The sequence below is a fragment of the Archocentrus centrarchus genome, chromosome 18 (assembly GCF_007364275.1).
Source record: "Archocentrus centrarchus isolate MPI-CPG fArcCen1 chromosome 18, fArcCen1, whole genome shotgun sequence".
Classification (NCBI taxonomy): Eukaryota; Metazoa; Chordata; class Actinopteri; order Cichliformes; family Cichlidae; genus Archocentrus; species Archocentrus centrarchus.
Window position 1 is genome coordinate 16,074,856 of NC_044363.1, and position 14,025 is coordinate 16,088,880.

The following is a 14,025-nucleotide window of genomic DNA, read 5'->3' on the forward strand; positions in this document are numbered from 1 at the left end:
CTCATGTTACCCGGCTCAAGGTGCACTGTTTTTAAAAATCCCCCTTTTCACTCCCATCTCTTTCAACCAATCAAGTGTTTGCTTGTTCCTTTTATGAGTTCCCCTTTCAAGGCCCAGCATGCTACTGAACACTACTGGAAAAAACAAAACAAAAAACACTGTAATTTGTTCAAAGTCAAATATATGAAAAAGTTTTGTTTTTACTATAGATAAGCTTAACATGTTAAACAGTACAGTAAAAAATACCTTAAGTTTTTTTTTTCTTTTCTTTCAAGTCAAAGAACATGAAAAGTACTTTTAGCTGCTTTCTTAATAACAATGAGCTTCCACACTGGGTAGTGCTTCATGTTTGATTTGGCAGATTTTTTTTTGTTTTGTTTTTTTGTGCCGGATGATTTATGGAAGCTTGTTTCTGCCACTCAAAAAAAACAAAAAAGAAATGATCTTGTAAGTGAATCAAAGTTCTGATTAAGTCTAAATTTCCAGATGCTAATCCAAAATTTTGACTTGTGTATGGGGATTTCTTTTTTTTTTTTCCAATGGTGGAAATAAGCTTACTTACCTTCCTGACACAACCCCAAATAAATTTGTTTCCTCCTGAGATCCAATCAAACATCATTTGCTTGTTAGATTAGGCAAATATGTAAACCACTACACTACAAAAAACATAAAATGTTAAACTGATCACAACAAGATTTGATCAAGTATGAAATCTATCATATATTTACACTGAAAAAATGAAATTGGATAATTCCACTAAAATCACTTGAGTCAGTCATCCTGCTGACATTTTGTCCTCTTTGCCTTTTCTTCCTTCCATCACTCCTCTTATCTAGAAGTTTATGGATGACACCGAGCTGTGCCTGACCAGACTGGGAGAGGAGATGAAAGTCAAAGTGCTCAGCTTCATCGGCAGATTGCGAGAATGTGCACGCGCTCACTGTGACATCAACGGGCCGACCATTCAGAAGAACATCTCCAGGATCGGCCAGGACCAGGCCCGCCTACGTGAAGTCCGCTGTGGGATTGAAAGCCTCAATCAGGAGAACGACCCTTTCCGCTTCGTCGAGGTGAGACGCATCACTCAATCACGTCACTATCAAACTGCGGGCATGCTTTTGCTCTTAAAGCACAGATCGCATTCATATGTCGTTACTGCTCTGACGCGCTGAAAGGTTCACCTGTGACGCAAACCAGCTGAAATTAATGTAATCAAAATGCCAACAAAAGTCTATTATCACACTGCCTGTTAGGATAATGTGAAGAGCCATTTTTAGCCATTTGTTATCCACAATGACAGCACAATGAATTAATAAGATCTTTGGCCCAGGGAGGAAGACAATGTTATCCAGAACAGAGATCCTACACACTGGTCCTTTAACTGATTTGAACTAGGCTAAAACATTTGTGTGCTTTATGTGAATCACCTGCAATGAACTCTAAACAAAATTATTTTAAGATGTCATATCTTGAAGCCATTTTTCCAACTCTGAGAACAAATGGTGACGCAGAGTAGTTTATAGTACATTATAGTACATTGGTATGGCACAGAGACAAAAATGTAATTTGTAACTGACCTTTTTATTGGGTTTCCTCAGTTTTGGCTCTTGTGCAGAAGGCTTTGACCACAAATATTTGCTGTTACTTTTTGGGGGGGCTTTAATTTAGCTGTGGTGTTGCTCACAGAATTCTCACAGGATTCTCTTTGTGGCAATAACGTAGGAGCTCACTGGCTGGGAGGGACAAAATGGGCAGGGGCTGGCTGGATTAGGCCTGACTGACTGTCCAGAATAAGAGTGAGGGGATTGACTATTAGTTTATGAATCAGTGCTGGTGCTGCTTTCAAAAATGGGTGAAAAAAGAAGAGAAGTTGCCACATACTTTATACCTGGGGGGTGTTAATATACCTGGGCTGCTCACCAAAGTAAAATCCATGTGTGGGAAACACTGAGCTTATTTTGGAAATCACTTTCTTCACCTTGAAACGTCTGTTTTGTATTTTTTTTTTGTTCCAGGCATACAAGACAAAAGGAAAACTGTAAGTGTGCTTTTTCTTTTTATCTTTTGATTTGATTTATTAGTTCATTGTTGATTTATTTAGTTTATATGATGGGAGAATAAAGTTTAAACTGTCCAATATTTTTGGCAGCCAAAATGATCTATTTCATTAACTTATTTCTTTGGCCCAAAAAGTAAAAAACAAACAAACAAAAAAAAAACCCCAAAGATATTCATGTCACTGTCACCTACACTCACTCTCACTCACACCTTGATGAAACCCCCATTATCCTTCAGAACAGCATTAAGGTGCTGCAAACATTCCTCAGAGATTTTGGTCCATGTTGACATGATAGCATCACACAGTTGCTGCAGATTTGTTGGCTGCACATCCATGATGAGAATCTCCCGTTCCACCACATCCCAAAAGTGCTCTGTTGGTTTGAGATCTGGTGACTGTGGAGGCCATTAGAGTGCAGTGAACTTATTGCCACGTTCAAGAAACCAGTTTGAGATGATGTGAGCTTTGTAACATGGGGCGTCTACATGCTCAAATGTGGAAAGTTGCTGCCATGTGATTGGCGGATTTAGATAGTTGTGTTAACAAGCAGTTGTGGGTGTGTATCTAATAAGGTTTATATCACAAAAAAGCATGAGAAACATGAAAAATAAGAAGCTTTAACAACATATCATTAGCCTAATAGCATAATTGCCTAAGTCATATTTTGGCCAAAATTGAGATATATATCCAAATGACTCTACACTGTTAGCAGAGTAGAATTAGGTAGGTATCTCAAAATATGCCAAAATATGACTTAGGCAATTATGCTATTAGGTTAAGGATATGTTGTACTTTTTAAAAACTGTTGTAGGCTGAATGAAGCATTTTATCATTTATCAAAGTAGTTGCAATTAGTTGCTTGACTACTTTGACTACTTGCTGAAGGTTTAAATTTGTTATGTGTATAGATGGACCAAAAAAAAAGCTGTCATTTCATTTGTCTGTGTGTCTTTTTAGGTGCCGCAGGCAGCTAAGGAAAAACTTATTTTACCCAGAGTACGTCGACATGGAAACGGAGGGTGTCGGAATGATGATGGAAGAGGAAATGAGAAAATTCCTCGACGATGAGCTCCGGTGTCACATTGTTGATGCTGTCAATTCCCTGTGTAAGAAATATTCACTCACTCACCCACAGTCATCGTTACACCTCCATCTGACAGCAAAACTTCGGTCCTTCCAGTTCTGCTCAAATGTTTGAGTAAAAAGACATTTTCTGATCATTTTCTCCATCTTATCAGGCTATGTTTCAGATGCTGAAGAGGAGGAGGAGCAGGATGAGAACGAGGAAGAGGCTCCAGAGGAGGAGGAAGACGACGACGAAGATGATGATGACATCGACGACAGCAGTGAAGAGGAAATGAGGAGCGAGGGGGAGGAGGAGGAAGACGATGAAGAGGAAGATGGGGTGGGAGCACACGATGACGATTACAGCCCAGGGGAGGAGGAAGAGGAGGAGGAGGAGGAGGAGGAGGACGTTGAGGAAGAAGAAGAAGAAGAGGAGGAGGACGGAGAAGAGGAGGATGATGAAGAAAGAGGAGTTTAGGAGGAGATGTGATTTTCATATGCATATATTTTTCCACCTAATGAAGCACTTTGAATTTGATCCTTAACTGTGGATGAGTGCATCAGATGATAAAGTGCTCATCTTTTCTCTGTGAATGTGAAGAAAAGGACTTATGGAGCTGCCACAGATTGCCTCCAACCCTCACACAGCATTCAGAGACGTGCGGGTTGGTAACAACTTCTGGTTCAGCTGAAACAAACTGAGCACCGAGACTCTGCCGATAATGAATTTCATGCTAAACCTGTGTCACATACTGCTAAACCTAATTCAGGTGCTTTATATTAGACTTATTCACTGTACGTGAACGTGAATGTATAACGACTGAATGCAATCGGAAAGGTTCATACTAAATTTGGGAAACCTTTGCGTGTCTGTGATGCCGGATTTTCTATGACTTTGCTGAAAAATGTTACAAAATGTGAGAATTTTCCCGTTCACCTTGTTGATAGATTTGATCTAGTTTGTTTGGAGAACTTTCACCTAAATTTTTGATACAACAGCAGGTTCAAAGAAATGTGGGTCACAGACGCAGCCTCTGAAATAAATGTTGTATTCCTCCAGTTTCCCAGTTTTCCGTCATTGCAGAAAGCCTTTCGATTAGTACTCTGAGGGTGACTGTTTCGGGAAGTTGAGCCTTCCAAGCCAAAGAGATAAGGTTGTGAGTGAGTGTGTGCATGCATACTTTAGAGGTTTGTCTGCTTGGCATGATGTTAGGAAAAAGGAAAAAAAAATGTGCTAACAGCAGTTTGCGTTTTGTGCTTTAAAAGCAGTTCATGCATTTACAACCATTTAAAAAGAAAAATAAATGTTCCTATGCACAGTTCATACACTGTTCTTAAAATACCAGTTTTAGGTGATGTGGACTTTTGCACTTTACTACTGAGAAGGCTGTGGTACACCTGAAACATTTGAATGTTCAAAGCTCATTTTCATTTTGATACAAGTGATTTGATGGGCCAAACTTCAGCTATTTTAAAAAAAGATAATAATAAAAGCCTGTTGAATGTGCACAGTTGTCAAGGTGTTTGTGGTGCAGTGGGAATGTGAAGTTTACTTTGATTCAGTTTGGAGTACAGGAAACACAAAATACCACATGTAAAAAAATAAAATGAATCAAAACACGTAAAACTGAATTAAGGGCATAACACACAGAACTTAAAAACAGCTCTGGATCTTCTTTCAGCTGCTTTATTTAGGGGTCGCCACAGTGGATTGCCTGCTTCCCTCTCACTCTATCCCAACCATCCTCCTCTGACACCAGCCCTCTGCATGTCCTCCTTCACTGCTTCTGTAAACTTCTTCTGGGGTCTTTCTCATTTCCTCCTGTCTTGCAGCTTGATCTCCATTATCCTTTGTCCAGTATATCCACTATCCCTCCTCTGCACATGCCCGAGCTATCTCAGCCTGACATGTCCCTCTGATATACTCCCAATGAAAATCTTAACATCTTCAACTCGGCCTCCTATCTTTTTTCCTCACTTCCACCATCTCCAAACCATACATCACAGCAGGTCTCACTACCATCTTGTAAACCTTCCCTTTGTCTCTTGCTGCTCTCCTGTCACATATCACCCCTGACACTTGTCGCTACCCACTCCACCCTGCTTGTACTTTTCTTCACCTCTCATACACTTTTGGGTTTGATGGTTGACCGCAGGTAATTGAACTCATCCACCTACCTCTGCTCCTTACAGCTTCACTGTTACACCTGTCCTCTCATTCACACACGTATTCTGTCATGCTTCTACTGACTACCAGGCTCTCTTCCATCTGCTCCCTTCCCTCTCTACATATCAGTGTAATTTGCAAACATCATAGTCAACAGAGACTCCTACCTGATCTCATCTGACAGCCTGTCTATCACCATTGCACACAAGCATGGGCACAGTAATTCCGCCCCCACGTTGAAGCCATTTGTCATCTATTGCACACCTCACTATTATCTTGCTCTCCTTCCGATAGGAATTTGTAATGTAAAAATAATAATCTTGTTCTCTCTTCTGCTTTTTGACAGTCTTAGTTCTTCATAATTCCTTCACAGTCACAAAAGATATTTTTAATACACTGTGAAAGTGAAGCGTCCACCTGCTCTAGAAAGTGGAAAAGCATTTCCTGTCCCGGAACGTTCGTGCTCGCGTTTAGCCGACGGACAAATTAGAAGACGGACTTCCGGGGATAGCACCCAGTACGTGTGTTATTGCCTGATATCCATCAAACTGTAGTTCAGTAGTTTGGTCTGAGTGCATTTTACATCGAGTATTTACAGAGAAGGCCTGAGCAATGAATCCTGCCTTCCGGAAGGTAACGTTCCGTTTCTTTTCTCTCAGCTAAACGTTAGCTAACTTCACAGAGGTCACACCTGTGCTGAAGCTCTGCTCAGTTATCTGTATTACAGACCAGAATGAATCCATGTCAGCTGGTGATGTTGTGTTTTCTGTTCCTGTAGAGGTGACTGGAAAAATGCTGAAGCTCTGTTAATCTTAGCAGGAGTGCACAACCCGTTCAGCAGCTTATTATTATTATCATTATTATCGCTGATCATGCTCATTATCAAAGCTGGCGGTCGCATCCCTTTCCTCAGTTCTGAGTTTCTTTGCTTCTTCTCGAGGAGGTGAGGAAGACCACGATGAGAGAGGAAAGAGGAGACGAGGCAGCAAACACTGAACTAAATGAGACTTTCTTAGCTCGGAGCTTCATTTTAAAGTGATGCCAGTTAAACGTGACCTCTGGCACAACTGCTTCACGTTGCAAATTGCTGTGTTTTAGCAAACCTGCTGCTGTGGTGCAGTCTGAGAGGATATAGCTTATTTTAAGACGTTCACAGGCGGCATTGTGATCTGTAGTGAGAGCAGGGAGCAGGTGAAAGAGAGCCTGGAGAGGTGGAAGCATGTTCTGGAGAGAAGAATAATGAAAGTCAGAACCAACCAAAGCAACGGACAGTACACAAGAGAGGTGAAGACGAGAGTGCAGGCAGGATGGAGAGGGTGGCAATGAGTGTCAGGGGTGATTTGTCACAGAAGGATAGCAGTAAGAGTGAAAGGGAAGGTTTCCAGGATGGTAGTGAGACCTGCTATGATGTATGATTTGGAGACAGTGGCACTGACAAATAGACAGGAGGTGGAGCTGGAGGTGTTAAGGTTTTTGTTGGAAGTGACCAAGATGGACAGGATAAAGAAATGAGTATATTAGAAGATGTGTACATTTAGTTTGGAGACATTAGAGAGGCAAGGCTGAGATGGCTTGGACAGTGCAGAGGAGGGATAGTAGATATGTTGGACAAAGGATGGTGAAGATGGAGCTGCCAGGCAGGAGGAAGACCACAGAGGAGGTTCATGGATGTTGGGAAGGTGGACATGCAGATACTGCTGTGCCTGATAATTGTTATTGTTAGAATACTGAGAAACACATTCTTTCTTGTCTGTCTCCAGTTGCAGGTATCTGTCACACGGCAGGCATTCCTGTTGAGTAAAGCTCTAACACCATGCCAGTAAGTCTTTGCATTGCTTTTCCATTCTCAGTTGCCTCAAGTGAATTTATGCACTGACAGCTTTTGTGACTGCAGAGGTTTAAGAAAATAGAATCAGCGAAGGCCGACAGTAGGGCTGCAACTAAAGATTATTTTGGTAGTCGAATAATCTGTCATTTTTGTTTTCGATTAGTCAACGATTATTTCAATCTTAACTCATCTGTTAAAACCTGCCCACCTGTTAACATCACCTTGTTCTCTTCTCACAATTAAAATTAAAAATTTTTTGTTTTCCGTCAAATGCTCCCACACCTTTGACAGTCTGTCTCCATTTTCTTTCATTTTCTCCACCCTCCTCTCTGTTCCTCTAGCGTTACACTGTTCTTACTTTCTTCTTCGTTGGTATTGTTGTTGCTGGCAGACAATGGAGGCAATACTGCCCCCATATCTTTCTGTAGTGTATTGCAATTACAAAATCACACGATAAGCGGAACAAAATAGATGGATGGGTTTAAAAGTACGACGCTTCGGCGATGAAATTCTGGGTCGACAAATTTTTGTAGTCGACGTCATCGATTACGTCGATGAATCGTTGCAGCCCTAGCCGACAGGATGAGAAAAATGGGGTGAAATGATCAGGAAGTTTGTTAACAAGCCTCATAAAAGTATCAAGGCCACCTTATCATTCAAAGCCCCATTCATCCAACAGCCATGAGCTGATATAGGCCTAAACAATACAGCCTGCAGTCAGTCTGTTTTCATCAATAATTTCTTATAACTGGTAGTATCAAATAAGTAATTACCTACATGAAAATATTCCTCTTGAAATTAGCTTTATTTAGATATAAATTTTATAATCCAAATGTCTCAATAAAATAGTTTTATTAATACAAAAACTCAATGTTCTGTCTAGGAAAAAGTCACAGGATCTTGTTTTATGAAAGTTCATAGACTGACTAAGAAGAAGTTGGATACAGAATTGAGGACTTGGAAAAGTAGTACTAGAGACATTTTGTGAAAAAGATTCAAATTTGGCACTGTGGTGTTATCAAATATCTGCAGAAAAAGGGGTTAGCCCCCAAGGACATTCATGCTGACATGGTTACTACATTAGGGGATGATGCTACAACCTTATCAACTGTGCAGAAGTGGGCAGCTGAGAGTCTCAAAGATGACCCAAGGTCCGGACGTCCTGCCACAGCCACCGCCCATGAAAACATTGACCGTGTTCACCACATGGTGATGGATGACAGACGTTTAATTGTTAATCAGATAGCTCATGCTATAGGCATCTCCCATGAGTGAGTTGTGAACATTCTGCTTAATGAACTCATGTCAAAGGTTTCCGTTCGGTGGGTGCCACGACTTTTGACGCTTAATCAAAAGCACACCAAGCTGGTCGTGTTGCAGGTGAACTTGGCACTTTTTGAAGCAAATCCAGCCGGTTTTATGGAACGTTTCCTCACCCAAGATGACTGATGGGTTCACCACTTTGAGCCAGAGACCCAACGGCAGTCTGTCCAGTGGAAACACCCCTACCAAAGAAGGCCAAGGTGGTGTCATCGGCAGGGAAGGTGATGGTCTCCATCTTCTGGGATGCAGAAGGCATTGTGTTCATTAACTACTTTTAGAAAGGCCATACTATCAACGGAGAATACTATGCCAACTTGCTAAGGCAGCGATAGGCATTCAAGTCAAAACAGGTTGGAAAACTGAGGACAGGGTCCTGTTTCACCAGGACAATGCTCCTGCACACAAATCCGTGTTTGCAATGGCTGCTGTGTGCGGCTGTGGCTTTGAGCTGGCTGATCACCCTCCATATTCTCCTGATTTGGCACCTTCTGACTATTTTCTGTTTCCCAGCATGAAAAACACTTGGCTGGGAAGCGGTATCGGACTGACGATGAGGTCATCTCTGCTGTTGAGGACTTTTTTGAGGGTCAGGATGAGAGTTTCTATACCACGGAAATCCAAGCGCTACAAAACCGATGGAAGAAGTGTGTGGACCGCGGGGGAGAAAAATAACACACATTTGGTCCAGTTCGACCATTGCATCCTGGGCAGCCTATGAATTTTTCGGCCCACCCTCGTACATTTTACGCCAGTTCAGAAATGAAGTTTCTAGGAAGTTTCATGATAATAGTACACCAAATACCTCTGTGGGTTTTTTTTTTGTTAAGTTGTAGAGTGGTACCTTTTTCTCTTTAAACCGAGTCAAATTTGTTCCAAGGGAGATAAATACAGAACCTTGATACTGATCTTTTTTCAAAAATGTGAGACAATAATTAAAAAGATAAGATTCAAAAGATAATTTTTCAGCTATAATTAATCAAAATCCATTGCGATTTACACCCACACAAGTGTCTACACTGAGAAGTTGGCTATCTATGCTCTGTTTTGATGGTCGTTCAGGTCACAGCTCACGTGTTTAATGTTTCAGAACTGTGATTGGTTGAACTGCATCATCAATAGTTCATTTTTAGACTTGTTTGACCACGTGGCACTTATTCATATTTTGCAAAAACACCAAAAATTATGTTTTGAAGCTGTTTTTTTTGCCTCTTATGACTGCAAACTTTATGAAACATGGTGCAGCTTATGACAGTGATTTATTTAGACACTTTTGATGGTACTGAAGTGAATTCTGCCATAACCAGAGTCTCTTCTCATCTTCCAGTTTTGAATTTTGACCAATTTTGATGATCATTTTTTTGTCCATAATTTTGTAACTTTGACAAAGCTTCAGATTTTTCTTGAATTGTTTTATTATTTGGTACCAAATAAAATAAAGAGCAGTTGCCATAATTTAAAAAAAAAAACAAAAAAAACTGCCTTGCTAATAGAAGTGAAAGCAAGCTAAGCTAAAACGTATTGAATAGCTCACACATTTACTGTAGCTTACTGTTAGCTCTGCTTAAGCTCCCTGATTGTTTTTCATTTTCTGTCTCCGGCTTTATTAAGCTTCTTTTTAGCAATGTTGCTGCATTTTTGGTCACAGCAGTTAACTTAGTGCAATTTTGATGTTTTCACCTATATTAGAGATGTAAAATCCTAACTTCTATAAGATTCCTGTGAGATGCACAAGTGCAACGATTTTTGTGATTAGCTTTGCTAAATTTAATTGAAAATTCCACCTCCAGGTGGAAGCATTTTACCAGTGATTACTGCCTTTGAACTTTTAATGCTTTTTGGCTTCCCCTGTTTCTGATGACATTGCAATAAGAATATTAAGTGCAACATCTTGTGGTACGAATTAGTTTTACATGGAGTTATAGCCCAACCTTAGGTTCAGTACATATAGGTTTTAGGAATAAAGTCAGAGCAGCAGTTTCTTCTCATTTTATTAAGAGTTTTATTAAGAGCACAGACATTTACAGCAGGTATAGACTGCAGAATATTTCAGAATATTTAGAGATTGCTGTGAGATGATTTCTTTCTAATATCATTTAAGATTAATATCTGTTCTGTAATCTTTAAAGGGCTGCACCGTCCATCCAGCATCCTGTTTGGTGTAAGTATTTTCAGACTAATGCGTATGGTATTTGTCCTGTGTATGCAAACTGAATGCAAACTGCCTGTGCTGCTGCAGAATATTTAAATGATTATTTGTTCTCTTTTTAGGCACAGACTCTATAAACGAAAGACAGTACAAGGGCATGCCAACCCACGGGATTGGGAGATGGAAGTATCTTTTACCTAAACAGGCAGTAAGACTCCAAGCAGAGAATAAATTCACTGGTTCCCTGTTAAATCCAAAATCCTCCTCCTCACAAACAAAATCTTGAAAAATCAGACCCCATAATTCAAAGACCTCGTAGTACGATATTACCCTGATGAGCACTTCACTCTCAGACTGCAGGCTTACATGTTTGGTTTGTAGAGTTTCTCAAAGAGAACAGACCTGAGCCTGGTTCTGTTGGAGGCTTCTTCCTGTAAAAGGGAGTTTTTCCTTCCCATTGTTGCCAAGTGCTGCCTTTAGGGCATTGTCTGATTGCTGGGGTCTATATCCTACATTAAAAAGAAGCCTTGAGGCATCTGTTATTGTGAATTGGTGCTATATAAATAAAGCTGCCTCTCTGTGAGCTCTAAATTTATAGACTCATTTAGGCTGACTACATATAAGACTGCAAAAATGTAACCTGAGATAAGGGCTAGTTATTTTTCCCCAATACTGTTCACATCCTAACACCGATTAGAAAGACATGGAATGGATACCTAGAAAGTATAACTCTAACTAAAAATTTCTCCACACCAGTTCCTTCCTGCTTAAAAAAACACAGTTTTTAATATTTGAGCTTTACTCACAAGTAAAATGGTATAAAAAGTTCTTGAAAATTTCTGTCTGTACAAAAATTGGTTTATGGTGAAGAAGTGCATCAATGCACAAGATCTTGCCATGTGTTTGCTTTTGTTGATTATGAAAAAATCAGTACAAAAATCCACTGCTGTCAACGGTGTCGTGGATGTAAGTGTTTGCGTTCTGTTTGTTTCAGCCGAGGAAAAAGAAAGACAAGCAGCAGATGAAACAGAGCGTCCCTGCGACAGATACAGCATACGGCACTCTGAACGTGCAGGTGTCGGGATATGACATGACTGTCGTGGAGCATTATTCCCAGTACATCCACAACCTCTGCAACCGGCTCGGCATCAAAGTGGCAGAAAGGTGAGAATGTTTAGACGGCAGGTTTGAGGTTTCTGACCAGTGCAGGTCAGCAGGGAACATTTAACAGTCATTTAAGGAGATGGGATGGAAACCGTGTGAGTGTTCACTGATGAAAATGTATGCACATTCAGTTATAGCAACCTAAACAGCAGCCTTTTATGACTATTTGTCAATAATTGTAGCCCACTGAAAGTTAAACTGTTTGCCAAATGCGAGCAACATTAATGTGATTCGGTTCCCTCTCATCAGTAGAGTCAGAAACAAAGCTCCCTCGTGTTCTTGTTTCTGTGTTCGCAGACTGAATTAAGTGCAACATTAAACCTTGGTATTTCAAACATTGATCACTAGATGGCAGCAACACAAGTTGTTCTGTTTATAGATATAAATAATGGTGAATGAGCTTTGACAGTATAAGATCTTGTAAACAAATGTGCAAAGATAAAGTTCATGGATACAGATCATCCCCCAAATTCTCATCTGACAAATATGTTACTGTGAGTCATCTTTTCATTGCAGAGATGCGTGCATAGTTTTAATGTTTTTTTTAATACTGCCCATACAGCTATGCTTTGCCCACAAAGAGCACGGAGGTCATGCTAATGCAAGAGCAAGGCACCAAGATGTACGTCGACGCCGTCCTCAAGACTCACCACCGAGTCGTTCAGGTAAAACTTGTTTTACTTTCACCTGCTTTCAGCTCAAAGCGCAGGCGTTGGCGTACTGAAGGATTTTAAAGATCAGACTGTAAACACTGTTATTTCTTTTTGTGCAGCTGAGCAGTATGAACGCCACGTTGTGTCCCGTCTTCATGGACGTCCTCTTAAAGAATCAACCAGAGGGAGTTCAGCTCTCTGTGAAGGAGGTGAGTTAGAGATGATCTTTTCATCTTTTTGTCCATCAGTGTTGAAGAACTGTAAAAATGCTCACTAAAAAAGTTTTGTCTGACCAGCAGCCCAAAACCTACAGATACCTAATACATGTAGCATGAGGCACTCTTTTAAGGGGAACTAAGATGAGTTTTTATGTTTAGTTTTTGGTCATATAATAATGTTTTAATAATAATCCACCTCTCTCCTCCCTCTTTACCTCTCAGCACACCGAAGCTGATTTCCAAGCACGGTTTAAGGCGCGTCCAGAGCTGGAGGGGCTCGTCGCTCAGATGAAACAATAACTTTCTGCCTCATTATCAACGAGTGTCAGTTTGAATTAATTTATTGCCCATCATTCCTCAGTAACATGCTGTTAAACGTGATTGCATTGAAAAAACTGTACACATTCATATTTGACATTTATTTTCTGACCTTTGGGGGAATAAAACCACATTTTTCCAGTTTAAACATTTTTCATTGTATTTCCTTTGTATTTTGTACACTTAAATATATATTTGTACTTAAAAGTGAAAGATGATACAGTTTGCCTACTTTTTGCATACAGTCAGCCATGCTGACCAATAATCAGGTTTGTTTATATAAAATTTCTACAGTGCTGATCAGAATATCATATTTGCTCTTCTGAAAAAACATTTGGTTCTGTAACCCATGTTGTACTAAAAACAGAGAACAGATAAAATTACAAAGATAAAACTGAAATACAAATATTAAAAAAGGCAGATTTACTTCATATATTGAAAAAAGGTTTGCAGATCAGTGCATTTAAGTTTTTTGGATAGAAAGATAAAGTTTATCATTTGATATGAATATTCAAGTTGTCCACCTTACACAGGTCAGATGTACAGCTCGGCTCCCTTTTATAAGTGACAGCTGTCATCAGTCATGAAATACCAACTTGGCTCTATCACAGACCAACAGTATTTTTTTTTCACTGAGATCCCTGAAGCTCAGACATGAGAGGCCTCAGTGATTTCATCCCTTTCAGAATTTCATAGAGAGCATCTTTGCCTTTGTTTGTTGATGTCACAATCCTGAGAATCTCTCTCATTTGCTCTTGTGTTGTATTTAAACGTCTCACAGCATCATAGTTCGCATCTGAGATCAAATCCTTTTCCCGAAGCTTGTCTAGAATGGCTCCTGTCTCGCTCACTCTGTCAATCAGGTCTGATCGATGGCGTTCCACAAAATGCTGACCTGAGTGGAAATAAAAACTGAATACTAGATGCTGTAATGGTGTAAAATATATAGTCATGTGAAAAAGAAAATATACTCTATGAGTTCTTAGGATTTATGTATCAGGATATAATAATGATCTGGTCCTCACCAGGTTCCAAAATGATTTAAATAGAACATCAGCTGGACAACAACATGACCTATTACACT

General features: G+C 40.0%; 2 protein-coding genes across 3 annotated transcripts in view; both read left to right on the top strand.

Moving 5' to 3' along the window:
* LOC115796742 (E3 ubiquitin/ISG15 ligase TRIM25) overlaps positions 1-4,625 on the top strand; it is a 12,762-nt gene extending 8,137 nt beyond the window's left edge. For both annotated transcript variants that reach the window (XM_030753160.1, XM_030753161.1), the window contains exons 5-8: positions 837-1,070; positions 2,016-2,038; positions 3,017-3,165; positions 3,298-4,625. In XM_030753160.1, the coding sequence (XP_030609020.1) occupies positions 837-1,070; positions 2,016-2,038; positions 3,017-3,165; positions 3,298-3,602 (711 nt within the window). In that variant the 3' untranslated portion in view covers positions 3,603-4,625. The remainder of the gene's footprint in view (positions 1-836; positions 1,071-2,015; positions 2,039-3,016; positions 3,166-3,297) is intronic.
* Positions 4,626-5,777: 1,152 nt separating this feature from the next.
* On the top strand, positions 5,778-13,089 carry mrpl48 (mitochondrial ribosomal protein L48). The gene is made up of 8 exons (XM_030753804.1): positions 5,778-5,924; positions 7,052-7,110; positions 10,569-10,600; positions 10,711-10,796; positions 11,583-11,752; positions 12,315-12,417; positions 12,525-12,614; positions 12,846-13,089. The coding sequence occupies exons 1-8, from the start codon at positions 5,904-5,906 to the stop codon at positions 12,921-12,923; spliced, it is 639 nt and encodes a 212-aa protein (XP_030609664.1). The 5' UTR covers positions 5,778-5,903; the 3' UTR covers positions 12,924-13,089.
* The last annotated feature ends 936 nt before the right edge of the window (positions 13,090-14,025 follow it).